This window comes from Fusarium proliferatum (assembly GCF_900067095.1).
Source record: "Fusarium proliferatum ET1 genome assembly, contig: FPRO_scaffold004, whole genome shotgun sequence".
In the NCBI taxonomy this organism is placed as follows: domain Eukaryota; kingdom Fungi; phylum Ascomycota; class Sordariomycetes; order Hypocreales; family Nectriaceae; genus Fusarium; species Fusarium proliferatum.
In genome coordinates, this window is record NW_022194793.1 from 3533645 (window position 1) to 3550570 (window position 16926).

The window sequence follows — 16926 nt, forward strand, 5'->3', positions numbered from 1 at the left end:
TAATGAGATCTGAGTTTCGTCGAGTTAAAGGATGGTTTAAAACTTGGTTTGGTCTCATGACATTCTCTCACTGCGACTTTTACCAGGTATGTCCATTATCTTTTCTTGACAACGTTGAACCTAAACTCACATACGAAGCAAGTTCGAGCAATGGCACCCAGAAAAGTATTGCGAGCGTCGCAGCGGTGTGCCCCCGATTTTCGACAAAGACTATTTCTACCAGCCGAGGCCACTTGACGAGCTTCCATTATCCAAGCACGAGTTTTGGAACCGTTTCTATGAAAGATTTCGTTCTGAGCCTTGCCTGGTGAGCCAAAAAGTAATGTGCAACGAGTGTGATGCAGTGGACAGAATTCCGCAGAAGAAAGAGCTTTGTAGCCATAATGGGGAAAAAAGACCTAGATTTTGGGGTATCGTCGTAAGGTAAAAGAAGTCTGGCTTGAGGGTTGTTATTTATATCCTGGTCTCGTGTATTCCAGGGTTGACTTTTTACTGTTATGGCTGTTTTTGGAAAAAGAAGGGTTACAAGAGGCCTCAGTACTCCTCATGTTGTCATTTTCACTTCTTGGGATCTTGTATACTGCACAGCTTTTCTAACTTTAGATACTACCATCACTTGATAGACTCGCCCAACCATCAGCCAAGAGAATTCAAGATAGCCGAAGCCATGAAGCACACTACAAGCTGCTCCTTATCGGCCAAGTTGCTCCCGAGAGAGGTTTCCCGGACTCCGCCGCCAATAATACAAGAACAGGACAAACATAAAGAGTGGGATTAAGGTCCCAAACTCGCCGATTACTAGAATGCTGATGTTAGACACCACAGGAGCCTTCAATTCTGCCAGGAATAAACATACCCATCCGCCGCCAGAACCAATCTGAAGGGATGCGAAGTTCCCCATCTTCATTTTGCGGGAAGCCATCCGAGTTAACGGCAAAGAGGCTTGTCATGAATGACAGAGGGGTCTTGGATGAGTGTCAAAGTTAGAGATCGTGCTCATGTTCTGGCTCGGCTGAAGGTGAACTTACAAAGATAACCGTAACAATAGTGAATGGTAGGATGATGAAGTTCATCAAGCGAGCTGATTCTGCCTCTTTCAGTGCTGCTTGAGCTAGCATCGCCTGAGTGATGTTGCTGAGCTAGTTATAGAGATCATATGTTAGTCACGGTGAAGGCAGGCTAACGAACGTTTGTTCAATCTATGATCTGGAGCCTTTGCAACTCACACTTTCTGTTGTCTTATTGGCCTCACTATCCATTGAATCAATTCGCTGCATCATACCCTCTAGTTTTGATTTGAGAGAGGGAATAAAGTTGAAGTCTTCGGGTGTTTGTATCGGCTGTTCTTCAATAACCTTGGCAAATTGCTTGACAACTTTCAGCTGACTGTCAAACACGTTCCGGATAAGTTGTAGCTCATCACGGATGTCCTTAACGCGCCAGGTGCAGCTGATAGCTCTGTTTGCGTGTTTGGAATTCCAGTCGTTGTGAGCAAAGTTATTGTAGAAAGTGGCTTCTTCGTCGGCCTTTCAAAAGTCAAACAAAGTTAACAGCGTTAACGCCAATAGATACTACCGGGAGCGTACCTCAGCGGCGATCTCGCTTTCGAACACATCAAGTATATGCTCGCCCAGCCCTGCCCGCAAAAACTTATCTGGGAAAGTAATGGTTTCTTGCAAAATATGATTCACAAGGTCGTCGGAGCCGTACACCCCGTTCAAGCCGCTCTGTCGGATGGTTTCAAGCAAGTCATTAGCCATGCACAAATTTGTGCGGGAAGGTATCGCAGAAAGAATAGTGTCTTTAAAGTCAGATCCGTCGCTCTTAAGATCAAAGAATCAAAGAATAAGATGCTTACTATCATTGAATTTCCATAGCCAAAGCTGCCTTACCATCAACCATTTTGGACGACGGTCCTTGAGGATCCTCTGCATCTCAGTCGAAATGCCAGCCCTTTCGTCTCCCATGGCTCGCCCCGTACGGTCTAAAGGTGAAATTGCGGACTCTTTGTTGTCACAGCTTTCGAGGTATCTTCTCACCTTACGAAGGAGACGTGCGAGGGGGGAAAACGGATTCCGTACCATCCATTCCAGCGGAAGTCGCTTTTCTTGCCCAGAGTCCTGCTTTTTCGACCATCTGTAAATGACCTGATTCTCCTTGCATCGCAGTTCTGATCGACTGTCGGTGTTGATAGAAGTCTGGTCCAAGGTTTGCGGCATCTGTACTCCGTTGATCCCATTAAAGGGGGGATAGGCTTCTTCTCCCGGTGTTGATGTAGAGCCATAAGAGTTTTCAACCTCAATATCTATAAATGGAATCTGCATATAGTCGCGTTAAACAAGCTTCACGAGCTACTATTTAAATACGTACCACAAGAGATACCATTGATCTGGTTGGGGTGCCCGTGTTCTCGACCGGATCATACGCTTTAGAGGCCCCTTGGCTCATGATCTGTTGCTTTGTTAATATCTTTACGGATTTGGATTATTCCAAACAAAAAAATTCAGGTATTCCAAATCCCAACATATATTCGTGACTCACATGAGCATGTGGCACCCTTATCAGATGACCTTTGTTTCTCGTATTGCGCACTTCCATGTGATCTTCGAAGAATCTCCGAGCGATGTTGCTAATACTTAAATTGTCTTCGACGAAATCCTAAACCGTTAGATGATCTGGAAGTAAAGTAATGGATTAAGATGAAGCACCAGGTACTTGTCTACTTACTCTAATCCATGTCATCTATTTGAAGAAAGACATTAGCCGAGCACTATGATATACAATACTCACGTGGCAGTATCTCACATTATTTTCTGGGAAGTTTAACCATCTCCATGTATACTTTGCCACTTTGGCGCTGTTATCAACGTCTGTTGCCCCCCCAGCTGTATTATGCTCGTTTTCTTTGCCCTCTTTGCCGAGTGGTTCGACAAGATCTTGCCAGGCAAGTGCACATTCCTCTTCGCATTCAGCCAGAAACGGGATGCCCTCTGACCGTTTGTCTGAAAAAAGAATATGGGATACGTACTTGTCTGTTGCGGCCCAATGTGGCGGATTGCTATTGTTGGAGGCTAGACCACTCCATTGGTAACGGCAATATACAGCTGATCTCTGGCATACAGCTATTGCTGCTTTGGAATTTCTGTCTCGTCTGCTTGAAAGCCTGTTTGATAGGGCGAATAAATCTGTGTCAGTGCTTCGCTTTCTACGGGATAGTATAACCATGCGTTTCCAAAAATCTTCGTCTAGCCCTTGACCATCCGAGAAAACCCGTTTAGGGGTCTTCCCATCACGATTTAGACTTCCAAGATCGGCGCCATTACGAACCAGCTTCGCGATTGCGTCCATGTTTCTCAATTCACAAGCGATGTGAAGAGGTGTATCTCCTGAACTATTATTAGACTGCATAGTGCTACCAAGAAGCGAGCTCGGTGTTAAGGTTGTCAGGATCCAAGGCTTGACAGCTTAAATCACATACCTTGGAAGTCTTTAGTATTAACTTCTGTCCCAGCCTGTAGGAGCTTATCCATCAGACGATCTAGAGGAATAGTTGAGAGTTCTTCTGGCCAAAATCTTTTGCGGCTAAGTGTTCTTGACAGAAGCGTGTGAAGGGGGGTTCTGAAGCCCATATCCAAAGCATCTATGTTGGCGCCATGTTGAGATAGTAAGTCAAGTATGTCGAAGGCCTTGCTCAAGTCTCCAGGACTATGGTAGGCATAAGGTAAACAGAGTGAAGATACCAAATTATGTAACGCGGTCCTGGATCCGCTATCTCTGGCATTGATATATGTATGCGGTGATGTGTAGGAGCTCTTTTCGAGAATATCGCGTACAAGATCCAAGTCGTTTTTTGATACTGCCAGATGGAGAACGGTTTCATTGGACGAACCATTGCCCTTATGTAGTTTTTGATTGTGCTCAGTCAGTAGGTAGTCCACATCTGACTTGTGGTCTTGATGGATAGCCATCCATAACAACGAAAAGGAACCGCTACTCCACCATTTCTGTGCTTTTTCTTTCTCTTTTTTAGTTAAGCTCCGGCTTGAGTTCGCCAATCGCTCTGCAATGGCTTCAAGGCGTGCTTGTACCGCCATTTCGCGGTTCTCATCTCGATCGAAGACCCCATGTTCCTTAACATCGATTTCAACTGCTTCTTGAAGTTTGGTATCGGGGCGGTAAGACGGGGCACCTGCCTCGGTATCGCGTGGCGAGGAACTTGGCGAGAAAGCTGCTACCCCATTGCCTGTGACATTAGGGAATGTCAGACGTGCCTCGGGCTTATTTGTGAGATCTTCGAAAATTCTTCGAACTTGTCCATCCTTGCCAAAGATTACTGCATGCCATATTTCATCCTCTTTTCTCTTGACAAGCTTGTCTAGAGTGGTTGTACTCGAAGGCCGCCAATGGGACCATATAACCTCGTACCACCAGTTTTCGAAGTAAACCAATTTCTCAAGCAAGAATACCAGGACAGAAAAAAAGTAAGACTCTAAAGGCAAAACCATATTGCGATCTGTAGAAAAGTCGCTCAAATGAAGAAAGAAACGGTAGAACAAAAGACTGTAGTCTGACCCGAGTCCACAATGTTAGAGAGGGGTCGGGTATTTAAATTTCATAGTGCCATCCAACCACCTAGCCATTTTCGCCTCGCCAGGTACGCATCAGCCATCATTTTCGATTGCCTGCGGGATTTATTGTCGGGCACTCTTGGCTTATCACCCCGCAGATTTTGTCATAACTTGCACATTCACCACCCTGTAGGAGTGTGCAAATCGAGCTATTGGGAAAGAATTCTGCATATCCCGGCAAGGGTGGCGTGTTAGGCTTAATATTATTGATTGTGTTTAGTGGGGCTTATTGGCAGGCCTCAAAAGGCTTTCAGCCGCGGGGTTACAATGAAATATCCATTCCTATCTGGCTTATTCGGTCGTTTCCTGCAAGCAAGACATGAGATCTAACAGCCGAGTTTTTCAGCCGCTTGCTCGCCGATCGCGACGAGGTTGCTGGAGCATGGGAACTCCAGTTTCAGTAGTACAGAAGAGAAGCAAGTTCAGTCTGTATTTATAGAATAAAACTTACAATACTCATATATAGCTATGTTAGCCAATGTTAGCGTCCCCCAAGTAGTTGTCCGCACCCTTGCAGAAGAAGTAGTTCTGTAGCAGTGGCTCAAGCTGCAGCCACTAGGTAAGTGACGCAATTGTAGCTGAACGTGCCGGTGCTGCTACGACTGCTACTGCTGCTGACCTCCACAACCCTGTTAGATCCTCTTATGAGAAGGTTAAGCTATGGCAGAGAGAGAAGAATGCGAATAGCTGAAAGGCGCATTTAAGTACGCCAACCTCGATTCAATCCAACGCTATAAATAAGGACTATCCCGATTGAGACTTTGTAAAGTCAACTACAGCTTTGATGTCCTCCAGAGCCGTGGGTCCTGTAGGGCTCCAGCCCAACACCTCCCTGGTCTTAGCACTCGAGACAATATTGTCAGCCATAGCTCCAAATTGAAACCAGCCAAAATGCTCTTGTACCTTCTCCGCAGGAATGCTGACAACAGGAATATCCAACTGTTTGCCAACTTCAGCAGCAATGTCCTTGACTGTGACGCTTTCCTCGGCGACAGCATGGAAAACAGATCCAGGCTCTGCTTTTTCGGTAGCCAGACGGTACAATCTAGCCGCATCGTCACGATGACCAGCGCACCAATGATTCTGGCCGTCGCCAACATATGCAGAGACACCCTTTTCGAGTGCGACTTTCACAAATGGGCCCATGAACCCAGAAGCTCCTCCAGCACCATGCGTCGTAGGAGGAAGTCGAACAACACAAGCTCGAACACCTTGCTTGGCAAAATCGAGACACAATTGTTCAGAAGCTCCACGAGCTGCCGCAAAAGGATGGCTCATATCGGGCTTGTCGTCCTCATAGCCCAATTTTCCTTGGGTAAGCATCATAGTGCCTGAAGTAATGACCATGGCGCGATTGCCTCCGGCCTCAACCAAAGCAGAACCCATAGCAGTAATGGCCGCACGGTCAATGGCGCAACAACCGACGAAATCGGCAAAGTTGTGTACAAAGGCCAGATGGATGACGGCATCAGACACAGAAGCACCCTTCTTGAGAACTTCCAAGTCCTCAATGGTTCCGAAAAGGGCTTCGGCGCCTTGGCTCTTGAGCTGCTCGACGCTTTTGTCGCTGCGGGCTAGGCCGAGGACAGAGTGGCCGGCAGCTAATAGTTCTTTGACGACAGCTGAGCCGACAAAGCCTGTTGAGCCTGTAACAAAAACATGCATGATTATAGATGGTTTGGATAAATAGGGTTAAGATAAAATGAGTCTTTGAGAGAAGATTGAAAGACTCTTCCTTTGCGATTTTGGGGGACAAAGAACTGGACGGATTGGTCTCGTCCAGGACAAATGATGGCTTATTATATATCTATTGTCTCTCCGCGTGTACCTCTTTGGACTCTCGGGTTGCCGGCAACCTCAACTGTTATCATAGCGAAAGTTAATACCAATTAGAAGTAAAGGCGCCTGGTTGAAGATGATGGCCTTGTTTGACTGGAACATTTTGATCACAGGTGGAACTGTCGTTGACCAATCAAGATGGTTCAATCCCGAGCAGAGGTTAGCGAGAACTCTGATTACAGATAAATGAAGATCGTATCACGTTCGTTCCCGGACGGAGTTAGTAATCTGCCGGATTTAAGAATATGCTAACCTCCGCACAACATCCTTTATCGGCTTGTCAATATTGAGTCGGACACCAGCGAACGAGAGCCTGTGGAACAGTCAATTGAATATTTATCGATTATGGGCTCCGAGACCATTGCAGTCACTAAGAGGGGGGATATGCAACGTGGTCGAAAGTCGCGATTTGGTTGTCGCAACTGCAAGCTGAGGAAAGTGAAGGTAAGTCGATGAGGAGTCACCTGTACTTCCTCAAGCCTTGTTGACTTATCTTCGACGACTTAGTGTGATGAATCGAGGCCATGTTGTGTCAAGTGCCAGATTTACGGCGTCGTATGCAACTTCGGGTTCAACGTACCAGATTTCCAGTCACTTCCCGAGGAACAAATTAAGAAAAACATGCCAAAGCAATTTACTATTCCGTCACCACAGTCGTCTATGGGTAACTGCATATGGGTGGCCGATGAGACTGCTTTCTACATGCTCAATGCACATGACCAAGACCTTTTCAATCGTTTCCAGTGCAGAACCTTACACTCTCTTGGCGGGCCAGAAACAGTAGAGATACACAACAAGCACATGTTGGCATTGTCCTTCAAAGTGAGTACAAGCCTAAAGGAAACGAACAAATAACTTACAATTGCCTTGTAGCGTCCATTTTTATTACATGGCATGTTGGCCGTGACGGCTGTCCATGATCGCTACCTTGGAGTAACGCCAATTCATCGTCGATCGTTTTGTGAAACATATCATTGGTCTCAATGCACTTCATTGTTCAAAAAGTCGCTGGGCCAGCCTATCAAAGAAGAGCACAAGGATCCTATCTGGGCCGCAGCAAGCACGCTTGGCATCCTAGGCTTCGCGTCTATTAATGCATGTCCTTTAGAGGAAACTTGGCCTCTTGGACCACCAGACTCTTCTGACCTTGAGTGGCTAGGTCTTGCAGCTGGCAAGATGAGGCTATGGCAATTAGTAGACCCTCTACGAGAAACAAGCATCTTTACGCCAATGGCTGATATGTTTGCTTCGATGCATCAATCCTTGCCCATCGAAGGCATCAATGGTGTACTAGCGGAGCTAAAGCAGCTTTGCATGCTTGACGAAACCTCTACGGCATATAACAATCCTTACTTTAGGGTTGCACATGGCTTGTCTGAACTGCTAGCAGTACCTGTTGGTCAGGCTACACTCGGCAAAGCTATGAAGTTCTCAACCAAGATAAGGGGCGAATTTAAATTTTTACTTGAGCAGAAAGATCCGGTAGCCCTTACGCTGTTGTACCTGTGGTATACTAGGGCACGTGAATGTAGGTGGTGGATAGATATTCGTGCCAGGTATGAGATGCCTGCTATTTGCACTTATTTACAGCGGTATTATCAAGACTGGGGACTTGTTCAAAAGCTTGTATCTGAGGTGGATAAATGATCTTTATATGTTTTACATGTTTTAAGGAATGGGTCTTAAATAAAGCTAATATTTAAATATTTAGACTATTTTACCTTAATACTTTCACTTTTAAAGATAAATCTATTAAGAATAATAAATAAATACTTTTAAAAACATATTTATCTATATCTATATTAAATAAACTGTTAAGTTATATATTAAGAATTAAAATAATCACTTTAATTTTAATTTCATAAACTAAAGTATAACAAAATATATATTTTATTGTAAATTTAATACACTGTTACTTCTTGCATTCTCGTAAAGATTACCTATTGATATTCTGCTGTGGAGAATGAATGGATCTGGAGCCCTTCTGCAGGTCAAACTTGGAATTTTCAACTAAAATGGGCAGTTGTGCCTTAGCAGCTTGGCTATGGAGAGCATGAATCCCATGTTTCCCGCCTCATTTCCAATGTCAATCCGTAGATAGGCGAACACAGCCACGTTTTTCATACCAGTGATATCCAGCACAGTGGGGCGTCTCTGACCGCTTATGCAGCATAAGCAGGCGGTTACGTTGACCAATAAAGAGCGCATCTTCAAGCCTTGTCGTGTGCATCAACGCGCATACCTCGACTCTGTCTGCCTTACCACTCCATAATTAACCACAAACATAGTATGAAAATACATATCAATTGTAACTTCCAACATCCCAACCATATTTCATATATTAAGCATGTCATTTTCTTCCAGCACTTCCCCTTCGTATCAAGTCACCTTAGACTCACATTCTTGAATGTCTTCATTACCGCAGCAATGCGGGAGCGCCGAGCTTGGTGAGGCAAGCTACGGTATAGATAATCTATGTGCGACATGTTCATCAGCATTTGCCAATGCTTTGGATTCTTACGATACGTGGAGGAAAATGCTCCGCGAATGCGATGAGTCCTATGTTCTTGTTTGCGACCATCTGGCAGAGGGTTCAGTCAGGCACCATGAGTCCTTCCATCTTTTAAGCCAGGCTGCAAAAGCCGGTTGTCACCTTTGCAATCTCATAGAACTATATTGTGCTGCATCCCCTATCGATCCAGACCTGCCTGTCATGCTCAAGTTTGACATCAGAGACACGACCGATCGGAGATGTGTCTTTGATGTTACCGCCAACAAGGAATACACTGAAATTCGGCTAGGTTTAAAAGGTATTTGTGGCTGCGTTCTAGCTCATCATGTTCTTGCTAATCGCCAGACCAGATGACAAGGATGCACTAGCACAGCCTGCTGGGACATATTGCCATCTCGCCGGCGGGATCCCCGACGCGATATTCGACATGCTTGGGAACTGGCTGCGGCAATGCCAGGCTGACCATCGAGAATGCCGTCATGATTCCACAACACATATACCTACCAGGCTAGTCGACGTAGGTACGCTTGAATCAAGTACAGTTCGTCTCATAGAGACCAAACATGGATTTCAGGCACCGTACCTCACACTAAGTCACTGTTGGGGCCGGAATGTCAACATATTCCGTAGGACTACTGGAGGAAATCTGGAGATCCTCTCCAAGAACTTGCCACGTACGTTCAGAGATGCTATTACGGTCACTAGGAAACTGGGCTTTACTTACCTCTGGATTGACTCGCTCTGCATTATCCAGGGCGATAAAGTTGACTGGGAACGTGAAAGCTCCAACATGGCAAGCATCTATTCAAAAGGCATCTTGAATCTTGCAGCGAGCTACTCCCCAGACAGCCATGGAGGTCTGTTTTTAGAACGAAACCAGTACCACGTCACCTCATGTTCTTGGAAGCAGCAGATTGACCCAGTATCTTAGCGCAATCCTTGGGGGAAATGGATGCAATCTCGACAAGTTTGTTGGACCTTTGATCCCCAATCTGAATTTGACGATCTAGGTCTCGGGAGGCCCATACCACTCACCAGCAGAGGTTGGGTGTTGCAGGAAAATGTACTCTCGCCCAGGACAGTGCACTTTCTTCCAGGGAAGATCATCTGGGAATGCCGCGAACTATCGGCTACAGAATCAATCTACTGTCGTCCACCCGAGCAATCTCAACAGTTTAGGGGGGAAGTTGCCTCGTCGCCTGAGACAGTTCCAGTAACGCGAAACGGCCCTAAGAACTTTTTAAGAGCTGAGCGAGACAAGTCAGGCGACCAGGAAACGACTTCAGAGATAGCGAGTGGTTCAAAGTCCAACCAAAAGCCTCAAAAACAACTGTATAGCCAATGGTACGACATGGTCACACAGTATAGCCAAAAACACTTAACCAGACCGGAGGATCGGCTGCCGGCTATTTGGGCGCTGGCGCAGAAGTTTAAAGACATAACAGGTGACGAATACTTTTCCGGACTCTGGAAAGACGATATCCTCACTGGCCTCCTTTTCAAGAGATTCCAGCCGCTACCTGAATGTCGCACCAAACAAAGCCGCCTTGGCCCATCGTGGTCTTGGGCGACCACAGAATGCCAAGTCGAGTTTCAACGTGCTAATTCACCCCTGTCAAGCTCTTTGGAGGATATGGACCGGCTTCCAGATGCATCCTTACAAAGTTTTGTCATTAATCCAAGTGAGCCTGCGGCTCTATCCATGGGCCGCACGTGTCGAGCGGAGCTGGAAATCCAGACCCTGGCAAGAAAGGTGGTAGGTACGCGCTACAATTGGAATCCATCACCCGGAGAAAGAGTTGCTGAGGTGATGGGGATCAACACTCTTTGGAGTGGTCACCGCCTTCCTTCAAATATATGGAGGAGATACGAAGAGCTAAGTAAGGAGTATGACGTCTTTGATTTCAAGATACCCCGCCCCTTGAGATTTAAGGAAGCATGGATCAGAGAGGCAGTATCCCATGACGGCAGCTACCTCGGGCCCTCATTTTCATTTACGCAAACTAATTGTTACTTTGGGTGGGCCGGAGCGCAGTTCATCGAAGAGAAACGCTGGGAGAAGAGAAACAAATCCGGTCGAAGCCGTGGATACGATAAAATTCTCCTTTGTGGCTATTTCCACCTCGACTTTGATACTAAAGAGTTGGCAGACACTTATCAGGGAAAGCCTGTACTTTGCTTGCACATCAAGAGAACGTATGGGCTATTAGTAGAGCTTGATGGTAGCTCACAGATGTACCGTAGGGTGGGTATTTATGAACAAGCGGAATGGGACTATGAAACAGATGCCTGGGAAGCCATGATAGTCACTCTCGTATAGCAGACTGGGTAAATGTCGAAAGTTGCGTATCATGCGGACAAGATGGAGGAATGAGTTTCCCGGGTCTGTTTATATTTGACGGGATTATGAATGAAATCAAGTTACACTGAGCTGATCAGAGTTGACATATATCGTATACGGGGGATAACTAGTAAGATGTATTGGAGCAGCAAAACCCCAGCACGTAATCGCATGCCTCTTGTGATGTATGTTTCTCAACGACGACAAGGAGGGCATCTGTCCTATTGAGTTCAAGCTTTGCAACTTGATATACTAGGTGAACTCATGTTGGAGGCCAAATTCTCCAAGAGACTTGCTACTGGTCCACAAGAGCTTTGTTGGTCTTTTCCCGGGGCAGAGCGGTCGCCAAAGCCCCTGAACCAGCTCCCAATAATAGCAATTCCACGGAAGAGCGAGTTTTCCGTGCGACGCTCACGTATCATGAGGATACCGTGAATGTATAAAAAGGCCTGATAACAGCCAAGATTTGCGGCTGAGAGACTTGGGAGAGTATCTCCAAACCTACAGCGGGGGCACTTGGGATGAAAAACCCCACGTTTCGCATCTTGGCGCCCGCTACTGGATGTCACCCAACCTAGCCAGGGGGTTTCAAGTTTCAGGTGTAGGACAAGTCATTTAGAAGCTGAAATTATGTTGTATAGGCGGCATTGGTGACGAGTCGTGCGTATTCTCTTATTATCAGCCCATGTTGGAGGCTTCTTGAACATAGCCTGATAACTGACAGTTACCAGACTCTTATTGTTCAGCATGTTTATTGATCCAGGTTGCTTTCACCGAAGTCTTTTTGAGAATGCGGCACCGAGGACAGCTCGGTAGATTTTACGTTCGTTTATTGTACCAAGACACCGGCACATCAGCCGTGCTTGGCGATGCCAAACCTATTGCCGTAAGAAAGCTTGACCGGGACTATCCTGGTAGCACTGTAACGAAACGGCGTGACGCTTATATCCGTAGCTTGTCATTTACCTTGACATCGTGTAGCTGCTAAAGACTTTCGAGCTTCCGTCTGTACGCAGAGACTGTCGTTATCTGATGTCTAACAATACTGACTCAACGCTCCCTAATTATGTCCCCTCTCGGCTGCATACGCCGTTTTGTCATCAGCTGCAGTGTCATCATATGAGAGTGAGCAGCGATATCCGCGTCCCAGCAGCGGCCTCCAAGAACCCCAGCTCAGGACCAATCATCCCAGCTGTTCAATCAAACACCGAAACTTCTCGCAAATTGACATCGCGCCCGGCAATTTGTTTGCCAAGCCGCGGTTTCAGCAAGACCCACGTCAGCCATGCTATCGGATATTGAAATCTCAACGGTTTTTGCGTTGTACTGATCGTGGATATAATACTACTCTACAGAGTCAGTTTGAGGTATTATGCAGACAGAATGAGGTTCAGCTATCGGGGATCCACCGCATTGTCTCACTTCAAGTATTGCTAGTCTACTAGATCGGATCGATGCAACCATTTTCTTAGTCCTACGTCAGTGCATTTGCATCGGCCAAGTGCTAAGTCTCAGAGTAAAGTTATGCCGTGGAACTCGGCACTCAATTAGAGTGCAGCTGTGGCTTGGGTTTAGTTTTCTTGTTGTCTCGTTCATCTTCGTTCACCTCCTCGCTTACACCACGCTAAGCTATATACCGTATCGTAATATAACATTAAATCATCCACAATCGCCTTGCGCTCCAATAAAAACATATTTTCTAGAAGACTACCCCCTCGGAGCCGCACGAAACGGTCCACCGGCCTTCCCTCCGCAGAAGCCGGCTATCGGGGCCTGACAGGGATGCACTCGCTTAGTTTGATTGGCATACCGCCAAACCTGTCAAGTCTGAAACACAGTAGCGCAAACCATCACGGTAAACCGGCATCAATAACACGATCTTGATATTAGACGGATCGTTGAATGAAACCATCACGGCTTTGCCTTTCGACTTCCCCCTCTTACGTTTGTGAGTCCAGACCAATCCTGGAGAAATGGCAGTTAGGAAATACAGGGGTTCGAAATGGAAACAGCTAGGGATCGATGCACTTAGTCAAAACCTCGTCAGCATCGAGAACCTAGTCAGCTCATCAGCAAGGAAATTACTGGATGGTGTTCTGGAATGCTGCTTCTATATATAAGGCTAGACCTGCTCTAACCACCAACGACCATTCAATCTCATCAACACATTCTTTTTTTCCAAGCTTTTATTTCTTCATCCATTCATTTACAACAAACGTCATTCGACATTACATTCATTCATTTCCAACACCAAACGCAAACATGTTCGGAAGCTTTTCTACTTACTTCGTCACCCTCTTGGCCGCAGCCTCGACGGCTGCCAACGCCGCTGCTACTTCCAAGAACCCCGTCTACACCGGCCTCGGCACCCGATACGGCCTTAGCGATGGCTGCACTGAGGACGACTGCTGGCAGAAGGGTGCTTGCAGCTTTGTCGGCTACGACCTGCCCGCTGGCATTGACGGAACCACCTGTGTCTCTGAGGATATCTGGAAGGATGGCGCCAACTGCGGTGGGTGCATTCAGGTTTCTTACAAGGGCAAGTCCCTCAAGATCATGGTAAGTTCAAGTACACGCAGTGATATAAATATGTGGGTATTAACTGGTACAGGTCACCAACAAGACTGGCGGCGACAAGAACCATCTCGACATGACCCCCGCCACCTGGTCCAAACTCACCAACGGCATGACCGGCGGCGGTGTCGACGGCATCAAGTGGAAGTGGATTGCCTGCCCTCTCAAGTCCCCTCTCCAGGTCCACATGCACGGTGGCGCCTCCAAGTACTGGTTCGCCGCTACCATCGAGAACGTCACTCACCGCGTCAAGGCCGTCGACGTCAGCAGCGACAACGGCAAGACCTGGAAGGCTACCAAGCTCAACGACCCCAACATGTGGATCCTCAAGGGCACGCTTCCCAACGACACTGCCTGGGTCCGCGTCACCAGCGTCAACAACAAGAAGGTCATCGTCAAGAACGTTGCTCTCAAGTCTGGTGTCGTCACCAAGGCCAAGTCCAACTTTTAAGTTGGTCCAACTTTTAAGCTGGTTGAGTAGCGTGGTGCAGTGGGGGCAGGGCTAGAGGCTCTGAAGCTGTTTTATTTCTTGTGTTGATGGTGTCAAGCTGGCCTTTATGGTTCATATGAAAAAGTTTCTTGTATATATGTTCTGCTGGGATGGACGCTAGAGGTATCTCTCGGCCCAATAATATGAACCATATCTAATCACTGGCCTACTGGATGACTATCATTGAACTTAATCGACAGCTGTGTGATCCCCGCATTGAGAAGTGCCTTGCGACTACAACCAAAAACGTCCATACTTTCTCGGGTAATCTTATGGTATGTTACCTTCCTCCATCCTTCATGCTGTCATCAGCCACATATCCACCAAGCGATGTCATCCACTCTAGCGAGTCTCAATCTCCGTAGCACGAGCTCCCTTAGAGTCCACCTCTGTCATCATAACACCTCGCTCCTTCATATCAGCCCTAGCGACCTCACCGACATCAACCGCATCACCATCGAAATATTTCGCGATTTCTTCCATAGGCGTGTAGCGGGTCTCGATGAGGAAGAAGTAAATGACATACACTTCGAAACCGAGGAAGACACAGTAGATGGTGTAGTACTTCCAGCCCATAGCCTCAAGAGCAATACCGTTGATGTACTGGTTGAAGAAGAGCGCGGCGGTAACACAGAAGTTGAGCCATGTGAAACCCTTGGCACGAAGACCATAGGGCAGAATCTCAGTGGTGTAGTTGGCCATGAGACCAGACCTGCAGACTGTTAGTTTTGAAGTCGGGGCATGCTAGAGAGAGGAGCTCACTTGATGTCGTAGAAGAGACCATAGATAAAGGTCAGAGCCACAAAGGCGTATCCAAGAGCCTTGTTGGGGTCGATGTCGTATCGAGCCGAGACAATTGTCCAGAAAGTGAAGATGACACAGGTTCCGATAGTAGAGGTGAGATAGATAGGCCGACGACCGAAAATATCAATAAAAAAGGCAAAGGCTGTGTTGATGATCAAACCCTGTGTCTTCATACCTGCATTGATACCAAGCTGAGTCTCAGCCTTTGTAATACCGACAGCATCCATAATACCCTTGAGGTAGTAAGAGATCAGACCGTTGCCACTCCACTGACTGAAGAAACCAAGGGCAGTGATGAGGCCGATTCTCTTACGATTACCGGGAGTCTTGAGGAAGTCGACCCAGGCTGTCTGTCCAACCTCTTTGTCGAGGGCGATGGCGGCCTTGATTTCGCTAAACTCGAGCTGGACGAATTCATCATCGGGGTCATCCTCTGCGTGGTAGTGGGTGAGGACCCTAAGCGCTTCGTCGTGCTTATCCTTGCTGAGGAGCCAACGGGGACTCTCGGGCATCCAGAAGATTCCGATGAGAATTATAACACTACAGATGGACTGAAGAAGGCTAGGAAGTCTCCAGGACCAGTTGCTCTGAGCGGATATCAGTATTAAAACACATTCTTCTTCGGTGCGAGACAGTGGCATACCTTGATCTGCAGGGTACCATAGGTGACCCAACTAGAAATGAAAGCACCAGAGTGATAAGAAGCACCACTCAATGTCACGAGGATAGCACGATCTTGAGGGTGGGCAATCTCAGCGATGAGAAGAGGCGCCGATCCAAGAACGATGCAATCACCGAAACCCAGGATGATACGCGCGGCAACAAACATGCCAAAGTTTTGAGCTCCAGCCTGAAGTCCAACAGCCAGCAGCATGAGAATGCAACCGATCTGCACACCGACCTTACGGCCAGCCCAATCAACCAGATAAGGCACAACAAAGAGTCCAATGAGAGAACCAAGACTCATAGAGGCGTTGAACAGACCGAGGATGGAACCTCGTGGGTGGTTGAAGTACTCTTGCCAGTAGGAGAGGGTCTGAAGACCGTTCATCATGGAACCTGATCATATTAGCAAGCCGCACAAGCGAAGCCCTACTGCAGTGAAGCTTACCATCGAAACCATTGGCAGTGTTGGTAAGAATGAGAATAACAATGTAAAAGTACAAAATTCGCATGTTAGACCTCTTCCACCAAGGCACACGAGCAAATTCCTTGCCAGCAAAGAAGAAATGCCCTTTGGCTGGCTTATCAGGAATGACCTTCTGGGTCCGCTGAGGAGGAGTGAGAAGACCCATGATGCCTGTAGCTTTCACCCGTGTCAGTGAGTGAAGGATCTGAGAAGGGATCAACACTGGGGAGACGCGGTAGCTTTATATCACTGACTCGACTTAGCCAGATGATGTAAGAGCTTAAAACCAACAGACTGTTCCAGGGACCCTCCACGCTCAGCCATTGACTCGGCTTACCCCAAATTGAAGCTTGTTTCCCCCGCATGTCTTTATCCGAGCTACGAGGAGCGAAAATCATCCCCATGGGGAATTTACATGTCCAATTGGCGTAAAGCGGTTAATTGCTGTGATAGACATGCGCGGGCGTAGAGGTCAATTAGCCTGTTGGGCTTCAGCGGTTAAATGTTAGGCTGAAAGCTTAATCAAGGACCAACAGGAATTAGAGTCATGTGTCAGAGAGTCACGATGGGACATGCATTTCACACCAATAGGCTGGAACCGGATATACA

The 16926-nt window shown here is 47.0% G+C and overlaps 6 protein-coding genes across 6 annotated transcripts; 3 read left to right on the top strand and 3 right to left on the bottom strand.

Annotated features, from left to right (window-relative positions):
- Positions 1-812: 812 nt before the first annotated feature.
- Positions 813-4505, bottom strand: FPRO_05323 (uncharacterized protein; the record flags this gene model as incomplete). The annotated part of the gene is made up of 10 exons (XM_031230929.1): positions 813-965; positions 1029-1139; positions 1227-1526; positions 1587-1801; positions 1859-2318; positions 2371-2451; positions 2542-2658; positions 2728-2742; positions 2806-3386; positions 3479-4505. The coding sequence occupies 10 exons, from the start codon at positions 4503-4505 to the stop codon at positions 813-815; spliced, it is 3060 nt and encodes a 1019-aa protein (XP_031081016.1).
- Positions 4506-5372: 867 nt separating this feature from the next.
- Positions 5373-6293, bottom strand: FPRO_05324 (uncharacterized protein; the record flags this gene model as incomplete). Its single annotated transcript, XM_031230930.1, has 1 exon — positions 5373-6293. The coding sequence occupies one exon, from the start codon at positions 6291-6293 to the stop codon at positions 5373-5375; it is 921 nt and encodes a 306-aa protein (XP_031081017.1).
- A 519-nt stretch (positions 6294-6812) lies between these two features.
- FPRO_05325 (uncharacterized protein) lies at positions 6813-8114 on the top strand (the record flags this gene model as incomplete). The annotated part of the gene is made up of 3 exons (XM_031230931.1): positions 6813-6911; positions 6975-7289; positions 7341-8114. 3 exons carry the CDS (start codon positions 6813-6815, stop codon positions 8112-8114), a joined length of 1188 nt encoding a protein of 395 aa, XP_031081018.1.
- Positions 8115-8874: 760 nt separating this feature from the next.
- Positions 8875-11299, top strand: FPRO_05326 (uncharacterized protein; the record flags this gene model as incomplete). The annotated part of the gene is made up of 3 exons (XM_031230932.1): positions 8875-9277; positions 9330-9836; positions 10077-11299. 3 exons carry the CDS (start codon positions 8875-8877, stop codon positions 11297-11299), a joined length of 2133 nt encoding a protein of 710 aa, XP_031081019.1.
- Positions 11300-13582: 2283 nt separating this feature from the next.
- FPRO_05327 (uncharacterized protein) lies at positions 13583-14345 on the top strand (the record flags this gene model as incomplete). Its single annotated transcript, XM_031230933.1, has 2 exons — positions 13583-13879; positions 13932-14345. 2 exons carry the CDS (start codon positions 13583-13585, stop codon positions 14343-14345), a joined length of 711 nt encoding a protein of 236 aa, XP_031081020.1.
- A 381-nt stretch (positions 14346-14726) lies between these two features.
- On the bottom strand, positions 14727-16483 carry FPRO_05328 (uncharacterized protein; the record flags this gene model as incomplete). Its single annotated transcript, XM_031230934.1, has 4 exons — positions 14727-15096; positions 15147-15775; positions 15832-16247; positions 16300-16483. The coding sequence occupies 4 exons, from the start codon at positions 16481-16483 to the stop codon at positions 14727-14729; spliced, it is 1599 nt and encodes a 532-aa protein (XP_031081021.1).
- Between the last annotated feature and the right edge of the window lie 443 nt (positions 16484-16926).